At 35.4% G+C, this 21,253-nt stretch overlaps 3 protein-coding genes across 6 annotated transcripts; all 3 read left to right on the top strand.

Moving 5' to 3' along the window:
* Positions 1-163: 163 nt before the first annotated feature.
* LOC122411059 (ankyrin repeat domain-containing protein 13C) lies at positions 164-5,639 on the top strand. 4 transcript variants are annotated; one of them, XM_043419579.1, is made up of 11 exons: positions 166-321; positions 423-614; positions 1,341-1,727; positions 2,174-2,215; positions 2,410-2,514; positions 2,608-2,739; positions 2,831-3,042; positions 3,196-3,327; positions 3,658-3,819; positions 3,928-4,328; positions 4,732-5,639. In XM_043419579.1, exons 3-11 carry the CDS (start codon positions 1,610-1,612, stop codon positions 4,745-4,747), a joined length of 1,320 nt encoding a protein of 439 aa, XP_043275514.1. In that variant the 5' UTR covers positions 166-321; positions 423-614; positions 1,341-1,609; the 3' UTR covers positions 4,748-5,639. The 4 variants fall into 4 exon arrangements, with proteins under 4 accessions (XP_043275512.1, XP_043275513.1, XP_043275515.1 ...); XM_043419577.1 differs by having other exon boundaries at positions 164-614; XM_043419578.1 differs by having other exon boundaries at positions 164-614; positions 1,328-1,727.
* Positions 5,640-7,141: 1,502 nt separating this feature from the next.
* LOC122411053 (ATP-binding cassette sub-family F member 1) lies at positions 7,142-10,262 on the top strand. Its single transcript, XM_043419568.1, has 5 exons — positions 7,142-7,600; positions 7,896-8,121; positions 8,389-9,034; positions 9,115-9,293; positions 9,568-10,262. Exons 1-5 carry the CDS (start codon positions 7,245-7,247, stop codon positions 10,060-10,062), a joined length of 1,902 nt encoding a protein of 633 aa, XP_043275503.1. The 5' UTR covers positions 7,142-7,244; the 3' UTR covers positions 10,063-10,262.
* A 549-nt stretch (positions 10,263-10,811) lies between these two features.
* Positions 10,812-20,509, top strand: LOC122410864 (serine/threonine-protein kinase 10-like). The gene is made up of 8 exons (XM_043419314.1): positions 10,812-11,221; positions 12,270-12,760; positions 13,148-13,327; positions 13,642-13,776; positions 14,183-14,436; positions 16,548-17,381; positions 17,944-18,237; positions 18,554-20,509. The coding sequence occupies exons 1-8, from the start codon at positions 11,029-11,031 to the stop codon at positions 18,687-18,689; spliced, it is 2,517 nt and encodes an 838-aa protein (XP_043275249.1). The 5' UTR covers positions 10,812-11,028; the 3' UTR covers positions 18,690-20,509.
* The last annotated feature ends 744 nt before the right edge of the window (positions 20,510-21,253 follow it).

Here is a 21,253-nt window from a genome sequence, read left to right as displayed (position 1 = left end):
AATTATCATGCGAGATCAAATACGAAGCATTTTCATATTGACATGTATAGATGTCACTGCAAGTCTTTTCGGAGAAAGTTACTTGAGGTCTAGTATTTCATTTTTATGGCATAGGGGATTTATAGATTTATTGTTCCAAGCAAGATCATCTGAACCCAAACTCGGTTAACTTCATGGACATATTTTTTTTTTTATCTTTCACAAATGAACATTCGACATCGTTGTAATTAATTCGGAAATATAAAATTTCGTTTAAAAAAATATCAAAACGTTGATTTTCGGTGATGAAATTGATAGGGGTGATGGCAACCTTTATTTCATGTCAGGGAGCAATATTATTCTACAGTGAAAGCTTGTAATAAAATCAGTATGAGTATATCATTACGAGAATAACTAGTGTCCATGCTTTTGTTTACGTGTAGATCCGCAAACACAACAATCGAATGGAAGAGTGTGTGTGAAATTATTGTTTATTAAACACATGCAGCATATGTGATAATATAAACAGGCGAAAGTAATAAAATTCGTGCAGCATCTGAATTGTCACCGGTCATCAGAAGAATCGTCAGTTCGTGCAAGATCGCAGGGAAATTGTAGAACGCAGGCTGATTGGGGTACGTAACCAAACGTCAGAGATATTCAACAAACAATGCCGCGAATGTAGTTGAAAATAGGTTATCAGATAACTACTTTCAACACTAATACGCTTGTAACACGTGGCAAATAACCCTCCGTTTTGGCAACAAAGAACTTGCGTTATGCTGTCGATGTTTTGTGTTCATTAAAATAAACATTGCATCGTGTTGTATGCACATCGTGAGAATCCCATTGTGAAACTAAATAAATAAAACTTATAATTGACATAGTCACGATGTGTATGAATTAAAACATGAGTCACGAGCAAATAACAAAGAAAAAATAAAGTAAATGATTACTTGGATCATTTGAAACAGATGTCAGTGTAGCCGTAGTTGCAAGGTGATTAATAAAGTCCCGATTTGAAGGCAAGTTGTGCAATATTTCATAGAAGATTGAAATGTGTTAAACAGTTTTATTGTATTCTCTTTCTTTGTTTTGTCTGAAAAATTGAAAAATATTGAACTAAGACTAAACCATTGATTCAACTATGGACTATAAACTTGTTCTTATTTCACCCTTTTTCAGTTCAAACAGTATTTTTGGGATAATTATGAAAATCATGACAATTTTACTTGATACACATGATATTGGGATATCTGAAGTTCAAATTGGAAAAAATAATCATGAAGTATTTACTTTTAAGGTTGGAAAAAAAAATTTTTTTAAATCAATATTTTCTAATGTATAGGGAATCTTTTCAGACTGGCTGCAAGAACTTTTCATCGATTCAGTTCCATATGAAACATGAAAGTAGATGAAATCTACAAATCAATTGAGAGAGATCTAATTTAAAAATGTAAAGGACGGAATGGAAAGAAGTTTGATGTTGAAATAAATAAAAAAATGGAGGACACAATAAATGATACAACGTCAGCACTGCAACCAATGCCTTAGGGAGCAGTAGAAAATATCACAATAATGACCTAAATGATGATATATTGATATAGAATCTCAAATTATAGTCAGAAATATGGCGCAAAGTACACAGAGTTCAAAATATCCACTGCATAAATGTGTATTCCACGGTGATATCAAAACACTCATTGCCATCCTAAAGAATCACGATATTAGTGAAAAAGATAAACACGGTGGGTAAAGAACATTTGAATTTTGAAAATTTTGACTGCTCTGAACTTCTTTTTTTTTTTGAGCACTTGTTGGTACTAAGGTCCTGGAGACCCAAGCAACTTTTGTTTCTCACAGGTTTCCAAGAAATTGTTATTTGTTGATACATTTTTGTTGATTAAACAACTGAACAACGCTTAACTAAAGAAATTATACAATATTGAATGTCTTTGGCCTGGGTCAAAATGACCAAATGGTAGTAACCTTGAGTTAACTCAATTTATTTTGTATTATTCGCTCAACTGGATTCATTTAATTTGATTTATTCAATAATTCGATTTCATCTGTCATTTTGTTTAGAATTTTCAATTTATATTAGTATCATCAAATTGTTCCACGAACAAACTATTTTTCAACACATTTTTATTACAATTTTTCGCTGCATATATTTTTTGTTCATCTGTTGCAGGAAATACACCGTTACATCTTGCTGTAATGTTGGGGAGGAAAGGTATGTTATGTGATTTGACTTTGTTTATAGTGATTTTTTGTTACAATACAAATGTTGTTGGTCTTAATTTCTTAAGCTTTATACTTATTTCATTGACATTGCATTTCAATTTTATTTAAAGTTGTTTTTTCATTTTTCTACTTCCAACTTGAATGTGTTTGGATTATACAAGAGTTGATAATTGTCATTTGCAGGATGTATTGAACTGTTGCTGGCGCATGGAGCACCTGTAAAGGTGAAAAATCTTGCAGGCTGGAGCCCATTGGCCGAAGCTATAAGTTACGGTCACAGGCCAACTAGTGAGTTACATATAAACATTTGTCAGATTAACATTTGGTTGATTGAATTTCTTCAATATCAATTATATGCATTGTACTATGATTACTTTACAGTTTTATTATTAGTGAAAAAATTGAAACAACAAGCAAGAGAACAAATGGAAGAAAGGAGACCAAATTTAGTATCTGCGTTACGTCAAATGGGCGATTTTTATATGGAACTCAAATGGGATTTCCAGAGTTGGGGTAATTCGAGTGATTCAATAATTGAAGAAGTAAATTACGGTGTTATCATTATTTCCATGGTAATATTTTTTCTGTTTTTTGTTTGTCAAAGTTCCTCTCGTATCTAGAATCCTTCCATCGGACATATGTAAAATCCATAAAAGCGGTGCGTCCATAAGGATGGATACAACACTCGTCGATTTTAACGATATGCGATGGGAAAGAGGTGACATATCTTTCATTTTCAATGGAGACCAAAAGCCTAGTAAATCGCTTACCGTTCTTGATAATAAGGCCAAACTCTTTCAAAGGGTTCGATACGAAGTGAGTAATTTGGTCTGAGTGTGCATTTATTGATCTTTCCTTCAATGATGCGTCTCAAAATTTATATCGAGTCGAATTTTTTAATTGAATTTAAACGGGTCGAAGCATAGTTCTCCTTCGATTTTAATCAAGTTGAGTTGCTATTTATTCTAGGAGACTGAACTGGAGATTGAAGATGAAGTCGATATTCTTATGTCCAGTGATATCATGGCAGCTCAAATGTCAACTAAGGGTATAACATTTTCTCGAGCCCAAAGTGGGTGGATCTTTAGAGAAGATAAGAAGGTTAGAATTTATTAAAGTATTATCTATTTTTTTAATTATTGAGTTTTTATGAAGGTCTGGTCATTTCTGTTCAAATTTATACTCTGAGAATAGTTTGTTGCGATTATAATATCAGCACAAAGTTGAAAAAAAATATTGAAAATATTGATCTGTCTATACACGAGATTTTGAAAAGCAATAGATTAATTTCATTCGACGTACTTAGTGATTTATGATTCACGAGACTCATAGCACAAATTGGTATTATATTTGAAATATTTGACATCCTGTCGAGATTCAATTTCGCCAATAATATTTCAAGTAAATGAATTTTTCATTTTCCAAATATAGGAAATGGTTGGACCCTTCAACGCTGATTTTTACCAAATAAACGGGATGGTATTGGAAAGCAGAAAACGGCGGGAACATTTGAGCGAAGAAGATCTGCAAAAAAATAAAGCAATTATGGAGTCATTAACTAAAGGAAATTCGCAAGGATTCGCTAATGGCGAGGTTTGTGAATAATTTATCGTTCAATTGTTTTTTTAAGCTTCATCAATTTGATTTTTCAATCAAATTTTAATCTAAAAAACTAATTGATATTTCGTCCTTACCCCATAGCCTCCGATGAGGAGAGTTTCCTTAAATCCTCCCCCTGATGCTCACATATCATGGGAAGAATATTTGGAAGCTCCGGCAGGAGAAAGTCCGCTCTTAGGTCGAAATCTTGTATACAAGGAAAGTAGTAAATCTGTCAAAGCGACAGTGGCGATGAGTATGGATTTCCCATTGACTGTGGACATGCTTCTAAATGTTTTGGAAGTGACCGCACCGTTCAAACACTTCAGTAAACTTCGACAGTTCGTTCTCATGAAACTACCGCCAGGATTCCCCGTCAAGATCGACATTCCCATTTTGCCTACGGTCACCGCCAAAATAACCTTTCAAGAATTTGCATTTAGAAATGACATAAATTCGGAACTCTTTCAAGTGCCCTTGGATTACTTTGAAGATCCAATGAGGTAAGATAACATATAGCTGAATGTCCATTTACTGCTTAGTTTTCATTAAACTTCAATTAATTTGATTTTACCGAGAATTTTTCGATGCGAAATTATTATTTTCTATAATGGTATTGAAAAGTTATGAAAATGAAAAAAATACAAAAAAAAATAATAGTACCTATTTGTGGGATTGTAAATTTTTTGCTCATTGAATTTCACAGCGAATGATTCTTTTCGTCGTTCTACATTAAAAGATTCATGCGCTCGTAAGACTTTTTATCTTCGTACGGACGCTCTAACGACAAAAAGAGTTACAGAGTTGATATCGCTTTTTTTTCGTTGAAACGAATCATAAATTTTTAGGATTCATGCATTTTTAGTATTTCCTACCATTTTCATAAAAACGCATTCTTTTCTACAGGTTTCCAGACTTATGACGCTTCGACACCCAAAAAAAAGCGGAGAAGAGTACTCGGAGAATTTGGGGACTGATATGGATATTCGTGGTCTGGCTGGTACTGCTGAAATGCTCGTTCGAGGTTTTCAAAGAAAGTATAAATTCCAAGCACTGTGTCAAATCAATTGAGCAATATGAGTGACGGAAGAGAAAAAATGGTCGGCACGAGTGACGTAAAATGGACCTGTATTAATGGAGTGATATGGACGTGAGTGATGATCACGCTGATGAAAAACAAATTCGTCCGTTTCGATGTGCTAAATAAATTATTAGCAGATACCAAATCGAAAGATCTCCAATGCTTGTTGAAAAACAAAATGAAACAAAATCGAAGAGTAAAACGCATACAATAAACATTGAAAAATCTATTGCTCGAAGGTCTACCGAGAAAAATGTTGCAATGCAATTTTTTTGAAAGGTAACCGAAGAAACATTGAAGATCTCAAAATCGCCACGATCGATCTAAGATTGAATTCCTTGAAAGTGAGATAAGCTAAAAAAAAACAAGTAGTATTATTCTGGCGCAGTTTAGATGGAAAATCACACAAATCGTATTTCAATGACTTCATTATAAATAATTATTTCCTCCTTATTTCGTCGTATTTGCTACAAGTATAGATAGAAAATAGATATTCATTTGCTACAAATGCTGGGATTTAGATTTATTATGTTATTTCTTATTGGAGTGCGAATCGATAATTTAAACATAAATTATTTTATTTCTTCATCGTGTATAAATGCTCCAAGGACCTGTTTCATATTCATGGATACATCAAACATTTTAATCACTGCACAATCAGTATTTGTTCTACTCTGAATAAAAAACTATTAAAGATGAAGGAAAAAGTAAAATAAAAAAGCATTCACACGTGGCTCGACAATTTGTTATTATTTATCTGCCCTTATGAGAACACTTTTTCAAAATGTCCAATAACTCATAATTCTAGAGTATCACTTTATTATCACTTTAAGTGGCACGTAATAAATTGATTTAGTGTACTTTTTGAACAAGAATTAAAAAAGAAAAATAAAAATAAAAAAGATAACTTAATTTTCCGTTGCAATTGAATGGCGTTTATTTTCAATAACTTCATACATATCGATTCGAATATTCATACAATACGAATAACAGTAATGTTTTCAAGTTTTCTTATGATGTTCCAGATAAAAGATTCGTCGTTTGTTTTCAAGGGTTCCAGCTTCAAACACATTTTTGGTTGAGATTTCAATAAACGTGATTCTCCAACACATTTATATAGTGATCGAACAGTCCAAATACGTTTTGAAAGATTCCACTTTATTTGAACAGTATGTGCGAAGAAATCCAATGATGGAAGATTTTTCTCTTCAATCCCGGCCTTGAGATATATATTTTTCTGTACTTCGGTCGATGCCTTACGATTACTATGTCCAAGGGAGATCTTTTGTTACGGAGCACGACATCGTTCGTTTCTCTTTTTTCGAGATTCGACGAGTCACATATTTCCAACAATATTCCGAAAATTATGAAGAATGAAATTAGCGTGGTGTGTCGCATTTTGGTGGTGAAATTACGATATTTATCACGAATTTATTGATTATTCAGCAAATTTGTATTTTTACACGGTAACAGCAAATGTCAATACTTCCAACATCATGACTAAATATTATGTTAAACTAACTCCGAAATTTATTCGAGTTTTCGAACGTACAAGGAAATTGTGCAATATTTTTCTGATAGGCTTCTCAGCTGTAAAGCTTTTTTATAAGTGCCCCTAAAACTCGAGGTTTTCTGATTGTGTGAATCGTAAAAAACCAAGAGCCTCAGAAAAAATTGATGTCGTGCACTTTCGACGAGCCTCGTAAATTTTATTTCTTCCAGATTACGAAGGTCGTTTTGAAGGTGAAAAATATATTCTGTTTTTATCATTTTTCTCAATAGGCATTTTACAATTATTTAGCCACGTACAAATGATGTTGAATTTTGTATGGTATACAAAATAAATTATGAACTACAATTTTGTAATTTATTCTTAATAATATTAGAAAAAGAAATATGTTAAACAATATTTCTCGAATACGTCAAAATGTTTTTTTTTTTTAATTAAATCGTCGGAGGAAATATTATTCATTAATTTCTAAACAATTTATTTCTTTTTACAAGCTAAATGGTTTATTCGAATGAATAAAATATACACCATTTGCCAGAATTGAAATAAAAAATAAATCGAGTTCTAAAATTACCAGTACACTGCAGAGGATTTGACAACGGAAATGCGGTTGGAATGTTATCATAGCGCCATCTGACGGTGAATATAAACATGAGCTCTGTTCCCGTTAATTGACGAGGAGCCTGTCTGTCGACTGCTGATTGAAATGTTCGATGCTTTAACCCATACCTAAAGCACGTTGACTAGAAAGTAGCGAGCAACGTTGAGCAAGGTGGTGTAAATTTTACTCCATATCGTTTTTTTATATGAAATAATATAGTTAACAATATGTCAAAGTCTAAGGAAAATATATCGGAAGTGACGGAAAAAATGGGAGAAGTTGAAATCGAAGAAACGGGTAAAAAATTGACCCACAAGGAGAAGAAGAAGTTGAAAAAACAGCAAGAGTACGAAAAAACGGTGGAACGTATGACCAAAACTGGTGGTCAGGGACACAGTGAATTGGAATCAAATTTTACAGTTTCTCAAAGTCTTGCACAAAATCGTGGTGCCCAACAGCTAGACAACGCAGTCGATATTAAAGTAGAGAATTTCAGTATCGCTGCAAAGGGTAAAGAATTGTTTACGAATGCAAGTTTACTCATTGCACAGGGCAGACGGTACGGTCTAGTCGGACCAAATGGGTGAGTACTCATTTTCAAATTTGATATATTGATATAATGCTCATTTTCTTTGAGCCTCTTTTTTTTCTTGAATTAGAATTTTCAATGAATTATCAAAGTGGGAAACTGAGCACACATTGCTGGAAACTATGGACTTTAAAAAAATGTTCATTTTTGACAAAATTATGTATTTTCATTCATATTAATGAATTATCAGAGCTTAAAATTTTGACTGAGAATTTTAGTCTCATAATTAAACATTGTTCTTTTATAATGATTTCTCAATAACATAATTTCATTCATTTTCTATTCCTAGTCATGGAAAAACAACTTTGTTGCGTCACATTGCTAAGCGAGCATTTGCTATTCCTCCAAATATCGATGTCCTTTATTGTGAACAAGAAGTTGTGGCTGACGATACACCAGCTGTAGAAGTTGTACTTAATGCCGATGTGAAGTGCAAGGAACTCCAGAAAGAGTGTAAACTATTGGAAGAAAAAGCAGAACAAGGAGATGAGTCTGTTCAAGCAAGATTGCAGGAGGTAATTTGTTGCAAAAAATACTTCTGAAAAAGTTCAAAGGAAATATTTCCTCTTCAAATTGTACAACTTTGAGTTGTTTTTTTGCAATAGTACAAAGCCTAAACAATTGGATATGAATATTGTGAATGAGTCGTTGCTCCGATTTTATAAATATTATTTCAATACTTGTAAATATTTTTTTATCTATAAAGAAATTACAGATCATGATGAAATTTTTTCGACTTTGGAAACCAGGTTTTTTTTTTAAATCATTAAAAAAATGTTCAGGTATACGAAGAGCTGAAAGCGCTTGGTGCAGATTCTGCAGAACCTAGAGCACGAAGAATTCTTGCTGGTCTTGGATTCAGTAAATCAATGCAAAACAGGGCAACGAAGAATTTTTCGGGTGGTTGGAGAATGCGAGTTTCTCTAGCGAGGGCTCTCTTTGTTGAGCCAACTTTATTGTTGTTGGACGAGCCGACAAATCATTTGGATCTGAACGCAGTCATTTGGTTGGACAATTATCTCCAAGGATGGAAGAAAACTTTGCTCATAGTTTCTCACGACCAGAGCTTTCTGGACAACGTTTGTACTGATATTATTCATTTGGATCAGTTCAAGCTATTCTATTATAAAGGCAATTACAGCATGTTCAAGAAAATGTATGTTCAAAAGAGAAAAGAAATGATCAAAGCCTACGAGAAGCAAGAAAAACGAATAAAAGACATGAAAGCATCGGGTCAGAGTAAAAAAGCAGCTGAGAAAAAGCAAAAGGAAGTTTTAACAAGAAAGCAAGAAAAGAATAAAACTAAATTGCAGAAAAATGAGGAAGAAACTGGACCGCAAGAACTGTTAGCAAGACCACGAGAATATATAGTTAAATTTAGTTTCCCGGATCCACCGCCTTTACAACCACCCATTCTTGGGCTTCACAGTACGTCTTCTCACATACTGAAAATTTGTCATACGAATAGCTGAGTGCCTAATAAAAATCTACATTTTACTCTATTTCAGACGTTACGTTCGCTTACGAGGGCCAAAAACCCCTATTGATCGATGTCGATTTTGGTATCGATTTGTCTTCTCGAGTAGCTATCGTTGGTCCCAATGGGGTCGGAAAATCTACGTTCCTGAAACTATTGACTGGTGATCTTAGTCCGAATTCTGGAGAACTTATTAAAAATCATCGATTGGTAAGATTTTTTACGGAAAATTGCCTGCTTTTTCCGCGATTCCATGAAGGTTACTAAATTTATTAAATTTTTTATCAAACAAGTAGAAATTCAAATTTCAAAATGAACAAATTTTTGGTTTAAGAAATCATGCTCAGTGGAAATAACATCAAAATTTTCAATGACAATTTCGAATCAAGAAATGAAAAAAAATTAAGGATCCTTTCGTTTCTTCGAAAGCCTATAAATTTTTTTTAAAAAGGTAAATAAAACGATTTGAAAAATTGAATTTCAGAGGATCGGCAGATTTGATCAGCATTCAGGAGAGCATTTGACAGCGGAAGAAACGCCATCCGAGTATTTGATGCGTTTGTTTGATTTGCAATACGAAAAGGCACGGAAGCAATTGGGAACATTTGGCCTGAGTTCGCACGCTCATACGATACAAATGAAAGATTTATCAGGTGGACAGAAGGCTCGTGTTGCGCTGGCTGAGTTATGCTTAAACGCACCAGACGTGGTGATTCTTGACGAGCCGACGAATAATCTCGATATCGAATCGATTGATGCACTTGCCGATGCAATAAACGGTTATAAGGGTGGTGTTATAATAGTATCTCACGACGAGCGCCTTATCAGGGACACCGAGTGTTGCCTTTACGTTATCGAGAATCAGTCGATCAACGAGATCGATGGTGACTTCGACGATTACAGGAAAGAGCTGCTGGAGAGTTTGGGTGAGATAATCAACAATCCGAGCATAGCTGCGAACGCCGCGGTTCTTCAATGACGGAATCGAGGACTCTAGATATTTGGCAAAAAAAAAGAAGAATAAAGGAAATATTTCGGAAACAAAAAAAGCAAAAACTTTCCGCGAAACGAAATAGCGATGAAAAAATAAATTATATAATTCTATAAAATACAAATGATTGTTTGAATCTTTGTTTTCTTCTTTCTTTGCGAAATAAAATAACGAATTTTTTATTAAAATTTTTTTAAAAGAAATATCGTAGTGTATTGTAGTTTAGAAGTCCGAAGGTGGAGGAGAAAGCGATTGGATGGATCTACCATCTAATGACAAGATTTCATCGTTATATTGGAAAACGCTCCATATTAGGATCGTCTGCTGCGGCTTTGAACGTGAATTTCTGCGCGTTTTCCTTCGCAATAAAATCGAGGGAGTCTCGTATAGGCAGAGAGAAAAAAGTAGGCAAACCACATTTCGAAATGTTTCCATTTCGAGCGAAAAATCCAATTGTATGTGGTGCGTTTTTCCTTTCAATTTATTTTAGTCGTATTGCAGGCCAAATCGAACTCAGGGCGGAAAAATTAGAGCGGCATAATAAAATTTTGAATTTTTTGCACCTTTACGATTTCATTTTATTGTTACGTCAATTTTTCGGTAGATTTTCAATGTGTGCAAACACCTTGAAACCTTGCGAAAACGCCTACTCCGTGAGATTAGGCGTTGGGGGTTCAAGTTCCCGCGTTCGCCGTCCTATACGCGAACAGTGGCACTACCGTAGCTGCTCTGGCGCGCCGCTCTTGCCTGCCTGCTTGCCAAAAAGGGCCCGAGAGAGAACTCCTCCAAGAGAGCAGAGGCAGAGAGAGGTGCGCGACGTGAGAGATGAAGTTCCCTGTATGATAGTGAAAATTGTCAAGTAAAATAGAAAAAGAAAGTAGAGAAAATAAGAAAAAAAATCTGTAAGTGTCGCGTGGTTTGTTCACGTTCGGCGGTTTTTCGCGGCGTTGACAAATGTCCGACGAGGTACCAAGGATGTCGAGCACCCTCGAGAACAAGATACTAGATCTTCAGGAACGCCTGAGGGCGGAGAAAGAATCCCGTGACAGAGATCGACAGAGTAATGATATCGTGCCAGGAAGTGCTACTCTCCAACCGTCATCCTCGGCACCGACCTCGAGTCCCGTTGCTCGAAGACCTCGACAACGTGAGCAACATTTCTTTTCATAACTTACTCTTTCTCTCAAAACCTTAATGAAAAAATTCGACACAACCATTGTTTTCTGAGGGAATGTGAAATGTTATTGAGAGAAAGTGACAGTACGATATTTGTGAATATAGGTTATGTTGTTCTTGGCTTATTTATTTATTACGCCATCGCTTTTTTAAAGCTCCGACTCAATTTATTCGTATAATGCTTCAATTTCATAAGTTTGTTCTTTCATTTCCGTTATAATTTGAAGTTTTTCATTATGACGAGAGATTCATGGGCAATTCGTGCGAAAATTTGTCCTTGAAAATGGACTTTGTCGAGTTTGTGAAACTCTGGCTTTTTTTTTCTTTCTGATGTTATCAATATTTCGGCTATTGTGAATCAAAACACCATTTCAAGGTATTGCAAGTATTCAATACATGAACTAAGCCTCAAAATGGATAATCCCATTATTATGATATTGAAATAATTTTCATAAATATATGTAGTACAGTTTTAGAATGAACAAATCTTTATTCCCAAATAATTTGTGGTTAAGGTTGTTCTTGATCTACACATAGTCGTACTTTCAAATTCAATGAAAAATAGACAATCAGTAATATTCAGGTCTAAATATAAAAATGTCAGATTGGGATATCAACTGATAATAAATCAGTTAAAAAATTTGTTTTTTCAATATATACCTTGGATGTAAAATGGTATGACAATACATATGAGACTCTTGTGCATTATACATAAAAAATACTAAGCAAAGAAGTAAGAGCCCAATAATCAATTTTTTGTCCAAAGAGTATGATTCTGCATATGTGGTATAGTTGCAAATGTATATTTTTGCTTTAGTATTTTTATTTGGATCTCATTGATAGTTTACAAGTTTTGAGTTTTTTGTTTCCTTATTTTCTTGGTAGGACCATCAATTGCAATGTCAAATGGGAAGAGAGAAAGAAGTATTAGAGTCTCAAGGACAAATAGCTTCATATTTTAAACAGATTTGGAAAAAAAAAACAAGTAATTAATGAAATATTATTTCCAAAATTATTAGTGGGTGACATGGGAACTCCGACAAGGCCGAAGCGGCAGTTGGATTTGCCGGTACTTCAGATGATGCCCCCAAAGGCTCATAATGGTGAATTTGAGTCAAAGCTACAGGAGATCATGAAGCAAAATGGGATATTGAATATTGATGGCCAAAAGTATCATACGGACATGAAAGACTTGGAACATCTTGGCGAATTAGGCAATGGAACTTGTGGGCATGTGGTGAAGATGAGACATAAGCCCAGCGGAGTGGTCATAGCTGTTAAACAAATGAGAAGATCGGGTAATGCAGAGGAAAACAAAAGGATAATTATGGACTTGGACGTTGTCCTGAAATCTCACGACTGTCCTTACATAGTACAGTGCTTGGGTTGTTTCATAACTGAATCCGATGTATGGATTTGTATGGAACTCATGGCTACGTGCCTTGACAAACTGCTGAAAAAGTGCCGTCAGGCCATTCCTGAGGAATTTTTAGGCAAAGTTACTGTAGCAGTGAGTACGATTTATTCATTTGGAAAGTAATGACAGTGGGTGTATTTCACAACTCAACAATAATATCTTTAGACATTTTTTAATTCTCTTTCAATCAACTTTTTCAACGGAAATATCCAAATCATTATCACCTGATAGTAAAATAACAGATCAAATTTTATAAAAAATGAGATTTGGACAGTTGAAGAATTATTTAAAATATTTTTGAAACTGACAATATCATTTCAAAATTTTTCTAAATTATAGAACAGCATAAGAGACTGAATCATCCATTATTTTTTTGATGTTTCTAAATTGTGAAGTATAATAATCAGTAAATTGGAATTATTGTAATCGAGTGAATCTCTATCTTTTTATTTTTAATGTTTCCCACTCTGTCCCGTATAGACCGTGAAAGCGTTGTCGTACCTGAAAGAGAAGCACGGGGTTATACATAGAGACGTTAAACCTAGCAATATACTTTTGGATGAGATGGGAGGTGTTAAGTTATGCGACTTTGGTATATCAGGACGCTTGGTTGACAGTAAAGCGAAAACACGAAGCGCCGGTTGTGCAGCATACATGGCGGTAATTTTATTATCTTATAATTTTCATCTTCAATCCCTCATTTTTTATCTATAATCTGTCATTAATATCACCTTTAAATCTATTGTGTATTATGTATTTTCATCTGTGACCCATTAAGGATAGTTTGTGAGATTCAAGACATTCCTGTATCATATGCACTCGTACTTAAAAAAAATATAAAAAATCTCAACGAGTTTTGCGTTCATTTACAATCACAGTTCTTTTTAATGTAATTCATTAATTGGATTTTACATATAATTGATTCTCATTTCCCAGTGATAAAGAAAATAGTAAGATTTCGATTCTGTGCACAGCCCGAAAGGATAGATCCACCTGATCCGACAAAACCAGACTACGATATAAGAGCAGACGTGTGGAGTTTGGGTATCACTCTGGTTGAATTAGCAACCGGTGTTTTTCCCTATCGAGACTGCAAGACTGATTTTGAAGTAAGAACTCACTCCCTCATACTATTGATCAACTTCATATCATAATCATCAAAGAAAATGGTTTTGAATTTGAAGTTAGGTGACTAGTGATTCAAAAAAAGTATAGACAAATGCGTTTACTTTGAAGCTTCAGAGGCAATGAAAATAATGATAACTAAATCAATGAACTTAGTCTACCTCCTTGCTGTATTCCGTTTAAGAAGTCTTGGCTTTTTCTGTGGAAAAACGTTTCGAGATACTCGAAAAGATTGTGAACAATTCGATGATTTTCCCGAATCAGAATAGACCGTTATATCTTTTAAAAAAGCCCATTCGGAATGATCATAAATTTCACAAAAATTTCCCCATTTCCGTATCAGATATTTTCGTTCGAATACTTTACGACAAATTTTTATGAAAATTTCAGGTCCTGAGTAGGGTAGTACAAGACGATCCTCCTGCTTTGCCCCAGGATGCAACATTCTCGAAAGAATTTCGAGGTTTTGTAACGTGTTGTTTGACGAAAAATTATAAACATCGGCCTAAGTATCACAAGCTAATGGAACATTCGTTTATACGAAAATACGATTCGCCTCAGGACGAGACTGCTCCAGATTCCTCATCTCTGCCGACTTCCAGTTGTCAATGGTTCGGTAGAGTAATGCAGCAACTTGAGCCGAGGTTGGTACTTCTTGTTGCTTGGTATTTTAACCGTTAGGTGATCGCATTTTCGTAAATGATTTTCAATTTTTTTTTAAATAAGGAAAAAAAAAGTTGCTGTAATATTTTAGTTGCACTTTTGTTGACAATCTACTTGCAATAAGAATAATTTTTCCGAGGACCTTGCGTCGAAAAATGCGAAATCAATAGAACGATTGCGCTGATCTGCATAAATGGTATTTGTTTTATATTTTAATTCGATCTCGTGTAAAACGGCATGATATATTCTTGACTAATATCAGTAATGTTTGGTTTGGTTTGAAAATAACCGGGTATTATTTTGATTCGTCGCTATCAACCGGGTTTGTATAAACAGGAGTTTTTTTGTCAACTCGACCAATTTTGACCTTCACCTCCCAAAATTTTTTCTATTGTTTTTCTTTTCCATGAAATTAATTTTTCTCTTGTTTTGATTGTTTTCACTCGATTTTTCTTACACAATTTGTAGATCAGACATTTGCCAATGTATACATCAAGAGAATCGGTGATTGGTGGTCTCTGTGGAAAATTTGAGAATAGATGAAGGTCTTATTGTTCCAATGTTTGGACGAGGTGGCGAATAACGCCTTAAAAATATAGAAACGTTGTTAACGCATTCCTAATATCGGGTTGGATTATTTACCTTCACGATGACCATAAAAACATGCCGAATTTATTAAGAAGAATGTCTCGGATCATTAACATGAAATTTGAAAAAAATTTGAATTTCAAAAAACGACTCACAATTATTGAATGGGTTTAGTTTTTTGATGAATCAAACTCGATTGAATGAAAATTTTATTTGAATTTTATTGATTGCTTAATTAGTCCCTGAATTATCGAAATTAAATTGCGAAGATAGTCGAATAGTGGAATTGAAAATTGGCGAATATTTTTAAAATCTTGGTGACGTTTTGATATTTAATCCGAAAAAATTAATCAATTTACAAATACGAAAAATGACAAAAACAAACTTACACTCGTAAATGAGAATTAAAAGTTTGCGTGCGTATTGAATTGTGTTGCAGCGTTGAGCTTGAGGGAGGCAGCGCAGCGTAGCATATTCCCTCTCTCTGTCCCTCGCCCTTAAGTCCACCCATGCTCCACAAAACGTCCTAACGAAATTGCCCGGAAATGAGAAAAAAAAGAAAGGAATCGATGAACAAAAAATCTACTTGAACAAAGCGAAAAAAAAACGAAACGGAAAAACGAAATCTGAAACCCCAAAAGAACAAACATCCCTTTGACAAATCTGTCCGATTTTCATTTCGAGTTGTTTGGTTTGTGCACGCGCCTGTTACACACCCCACCCTTCAACCCCCACTCATGGTAAGCATTCTTTTTATTTTATTTAAAATACTCATTTTGCAATTTTTGTTTAGTTTCTATTTTTTTTCGAAATTTTCATTATTTTTTTGCGTTTTGGCGTTTCCTTGCTCTGCGATTCTCTCACGTAAACAACCGATGACTCACCGGTTACGTGGGGTGCCAACAATCATCCAAGGAAATATCATTTTATCAGCTTCGAAACTTTGATGAGCTTCTTTTTCGATGACCCAACGAAGCATTATTTTTTTACGATATTCATTGTCTCGTTTCAATCGTCACAGGCTTGAAAAGTTAGGTTTGGTGTCTCTCGTACGTTGTACCCTTGTAGAAAAAAGTCAACACTCCCTGTATCTGTTTCTTTTTTCTCATCTATGTTTTCCTTTCTCTCTTGTTCTCTCTCTCTCTCTCTCTCTCTCTCTCTCTCTCTCTCTCTCTCTCTCTCTTTTCTCTTTCTCTCTCTATATATATATATTTTTCTGTCAAAAACACCTTTTCTTTCTTTCTATTTCTGTCCTGTTTTATGTTGCATGAAATGATAATTAACAACTCTCTAACTTCAGCTAACTCAAGAGTTGAAATGTGTGTTAGCAACTGACCAACGTGTGCAACGGATGAAAGCTAAATTGGCCGCGAGGATTTAGCTCCACGTTCCGGAGAGTCAACGATAAATGATAAATTGAGAACAATAAATTCGTAATTTCAAGATAAAAGAAAACATAAAAAGATTTTTCGTGATTTTATTACTCCAGCGAAATACGATTCAGTTTCAGGTTGTCGGGTGGGCAACAACACCAGCAAAATACCCAACACCAACAACAACAGCAGCAGCAGCAACAAAATCAGCCTCGAGGTCACGTGTCATTAAAGCAAACGGCACATTTGAGATCTCATTCGGAAGTACCGGCTTTTATGAAGAGCAACGCGACCAAAGAACAACAATCCAATACATCGATGAATTTTCTCCCTTTTCATCAACGCTCAAGCAGCGAGAACGGCGCTAATTATCTGCCGTATAGTCCTTACGCGATAAAGCGAAAGGATGTCGTTATATCGAGGCCTTTCTCGCCGCCGGTAAATCCCGTCGAAACGGAACCGGCTACGTGCCTTCAATCGAGGCCTTTTTCACCCTGGAGACAACAGCAGCAGCACCAACAACAACAACAACAACAACAACACCAGCAGCAGCAGAAATCACAAGCTGAGCAAATGAGCAGGGAATACGCTTCGAAAAGATGCTCTTCTAATGGACAAGCTTATGTCGACGGACGTTCCTATTCGCCTTATCGACACGAAAACACCAACTCCGGGGATACGAACGAAGTCAGATCGTATTCACCTTATCACGGACGTTTCGAAGAACGACGCGACAACAGCGGTGATAGATGGCAAAATGTTTCACGCTCTTTGAGCCCTTTCGCCAGAGATTATTCTCCTTGGCGGAGAGAAAACGTTGATCCGCCTGGCGTCGTTCAACCGGTCGTAGAAAGCGGAAGATATTCACCGTTTGTACAATACAGGCTTGGACAACTTCCTCCCGCACCGCAGACGCATCCACCATCTCAGGATATTTATGGCAGTCCAATGATCAGCAGGAAAAGGTCAGTTACAACAGGTGTCATGTCTCAGCCGTGGAAAATTTTCAGGAATGGCTAGAAACTTGTATTCATAGGATTAAACATTCAATAGCCATTCCCTTCAAATTTTTTGCCGAGGCATTCTTTCGATGCTCATAGATTTTTCTTATGAGTAGAAATATTTTTTTTCATTAAAAATAGCTCAAATACTGACTCCGTCATAAACACACAAACTCATTATATGTCAGTTTATTGACAACGATAGAACTTTTTATACAAAAATTTCGCTAGAGAAATTTTAAAAAAGTCATTGAATAGATTTTTTTTCATACAACATGAAAATGAAATTTCCAAAAAAAAAAAAATAAAATAAAAAAACAACAGTTTTAATGAAATTTTTTCAGCAGCACAAATCCTTTACGACACCTCAAGGTGTACGTTAGTCATTTTCTAAATGAATTCTCGAGACTATGGCAACAAAATTTCTACGATTTTTGAAAACATAAAAAACAACTTAGACCGCTTCGTGATTTAAATTGATACGAATGTGATGATAATCGAAACGTTTTTATTTATTTTCAATCAGATTTCCATCGGAACCTCCGCCTCATGGTACACACGGTTCGACCAGTCCCCAATTGCTCATATCTCGGTTCGCTCATCAACTCAAACAAGATCCCCCGATAACGTCGGCTCAAAATTCGACTACTGGAAACTCAAAGGAATCGGCAAAAAAACGTTTTGCGTCCTACGTTAGACTCAGACTCGGTGGCGAAAGAGCACCGTCGCCGGAACCACCACCGCGAATGAATCGTGGTGAATCTCCCCTCGCCGGTCGGAGAAACATAGTCGATCAACCTTCGCCGTCGTTTCCACGAAGGTATCGATCGCCTCTTTCTAGTTGCATGTGGCTGAAACGCAACGGTTTGGTCAAATTTGAGGAAAGAATTTTTCCAATTTTTAAAAGTAAAAATAAAATTATGTTCCTGTTAAATATCGCAAATTATCATGAATATTTTATCTATATTATCAGAAAATTATTACAATTCAACGTTCTAAATATTTCCAGACTTCGAAAATATCGAAATTTTCTAGCCTTAAACACATTTGTGCAAATCGATTTTTTTTTCATCTTTTTCATCCCCATCCCTTTGAATATTCTCTGCGTCTAAAAATCTTCGTGGAATTTTCAACAGATACGTTTCGCCCTCGCCACCTCAACCGCCACCGCGCAGATTATCGGAGAGTAATTCAGTGCCGGGCAGTCCACAGTACGTGCGAGCGCGTTTGCGTTACACTCCGGAGCCCCAGAGGAGGCCGCCGCCCCCATAACGCATGGCCAAGGATTTGGCCGATGAAAACGATCCGTATAAATGTGACATAAAGTGGGTGCCATACGAAGTGACGAGATTAGCGAAGGAGATGCCGAGTAGTGATCGTTCGAAGGACAAATATTCACACGCGGATATCCCGTTTGGAGAATACTTGATGAAAATGAAAACCGTCTCGAGGGTAGCATCGATCACGAATAGTTCAAAACCAAAAAGCCGTAATAATACTCTAATTCCGAAAAGTCAGTTGTTCGTGACGAACCCGATATGCGCGAGCTTTGGAGGTTTGCGCAGCGTAAAAAAGCTTTTGCACGTCTGAAAGGAGAAAAAGAAGATGACGAAAAAAACAAAAAACCAAAGTGATATGCCGTGAGATAAATTATGCGAGGGCAATGATAAAAATGAAACAAAAATAACAAGAAAAAAACTTTGACGACACGGCTTTCGCGACCTAAATCTCTCGTTCCTCACGCCTGCGATCGGCGCAAGAATCGAATTAGTTACACAATCTTCGTCGTGACGAGTCTCTATTATTATCGTCTAATTTATTATAGAAATGACAACAAAACAAAGTGTATGGAAAAACGAACGAAAAATAAGGAAAAACTCGCAATACGATGCTCAAGTTTTTTATATATCGCTTGTAAAGAATATTTCGAGGAAGACGCATCTATATACATTTAGTGTTCCATGTCTACTCAGTCTACGTCGGAGTCTTTTACTCAGGGATCGAAAAATTTCATTTGGCTTTACTCGTCATTGTTTTCAACCCTGAAAGCATTCGATTTTCATTCCTTTTCAAACCAGATCGAAAATCCGCGTTCGTTCGTTTGCGATCTTGGTAATGCAAATATTGGAATCAGTTATTTAACTTCAAATATTCGAAAATGCAACACTTTAATTTCGCGAAAATCTTTCGTTTTCAAATGATTTAAATATGTTTTATTTTGACGAATTCATTTCGAACGATTCGAATCTACGTTTACTCTAAAATGATGTTTAATATGCCCGGCGATATTTCTCTGACCGACATCTATAACGAATGGAATCCTGAATAATTCAATGTACATTGGAGTTTTATACTTCGAGTGATATGTTTTAAATCCGAAATAAAATAGCGGATAAAGTCCGAGAGGATTAGAGGCGAAGAGAGTGTGCCTGAGTGTGTAAACGCGGTGTACTTTGTACGTATTAAAAGTGAGGAGAAGCGATGTTGGATAACAGAGCAGTACGTTTTTTCTAAATGGCGTGTTGTGACGAGAGTACGTTTTCAGGTTTGAAAGTGCTTAACGTTTGTACTCTATAAATTGTGCGTTGGAAATCGAGGAAGAAGAGGAAGAATAAGAGAAAGAAAGAAAAACAATATAAAAATAGGAATAGAGATAGAAATAGAACTGGAAACGAGAATAAGAAGGACAGAGTGAGAGAGGAAAATGATCGTAATAAGAAAACCAAATTCACGAGGAGCGTCGATCGTGTAAGCACTTAGCGCCGAGAATGCACAAGCGTCGCGTTGGAGCGCGAAGAATAAAACTCGTAGACGCTAAATATATCCTCGATTGTACAATATTATTTCAATGAGAAAAAAGAGAAAGAGAGAGAGAGAGAAAAATGTGCATCGTGGAGCTGTAAAACCGTGGTAATTATTTTATATGTATATACACATATATGTATGGAGATATGTGTGTGTATGTATATGTACAATCAATCATTCACGAATTAATTTCGAGTCTACAAAAAGCCACTCTCTCGTAATCACCTTTTTGTCGCTTATTTGACAAGAGGATCTGTTGCAATGTAAATAAACTTATATTTATACGATTCGATCTTGCCTTGTTTATTTACCCATTTCCCGCCCAGACTCGCTCCTTTCGACCCATCATTTTTACAATGGGACTTAGAAACAGCGATTTTACCAGATCTGAGAAATTGATTTTAATTCGTGTCACACTAACGCGTACAGTTTCGAGGTTATTTCATTTTTCGCATCCACTGGCTCGAGAGAGCAGTTTTAGAGATTATTGAAAGATTTCATTGCGAAATTTATAGGTTAATAAATTTTTTTTTTTTATTTATGCAAATGTCAGAATTTTGAACGGTTTTTTCAATTTAGCTGTTTTCAGTACAGCATCTTCGCTGGTTTCTTTTCAGATCCTCAGCGCGGGATTTCAATTGATTATTGCTATTGATTTTTAATTGTGATGAATTTCATTCTTGGAGATACGTCGAGGTGCATTTTGCAATTATAAATATTCTCGCATATTGAAGGGAAATTCGATCGTTAAAAATACAACACTGATTATAAAATCTTTTCGTCAACTATCAGGCAAAAATAAATTAAAATTTGTTAGGTTTTTTCTTAGATATATGGCAGAGGAAATTTTTTCTAGGAGCACTCTATTCGGAAAATGATTATCTGAACATAACAGCACACGGAATCGTGTCGTGACGAGGAATAACTTAATATTTTTTTTTTGATAAAAACTATTCAGTTGGAAATTTTCCTCAGGCGAATGACGCCGCCCCGACGATAACAGTAATTCTTCGTGTCAAATTCCTTCAGTA

The sequence above is a fragment of the Venturia canescens genome, chromosome 5, assembly GCF_019457755.1.
Source record: "Venturia canescens isolate UGA chromosome 5, ASM1945775v1, whole genome shotgun sequence".
NCBI lineage: Eukaryota > Metazoa > Arthropoda > Insecta > Hymenoptera > Ichneumonidae > Venturia > Venturia canescens.
This window is presented reverse-complemented; position numbering and strand designations above follow the sequence as displayed.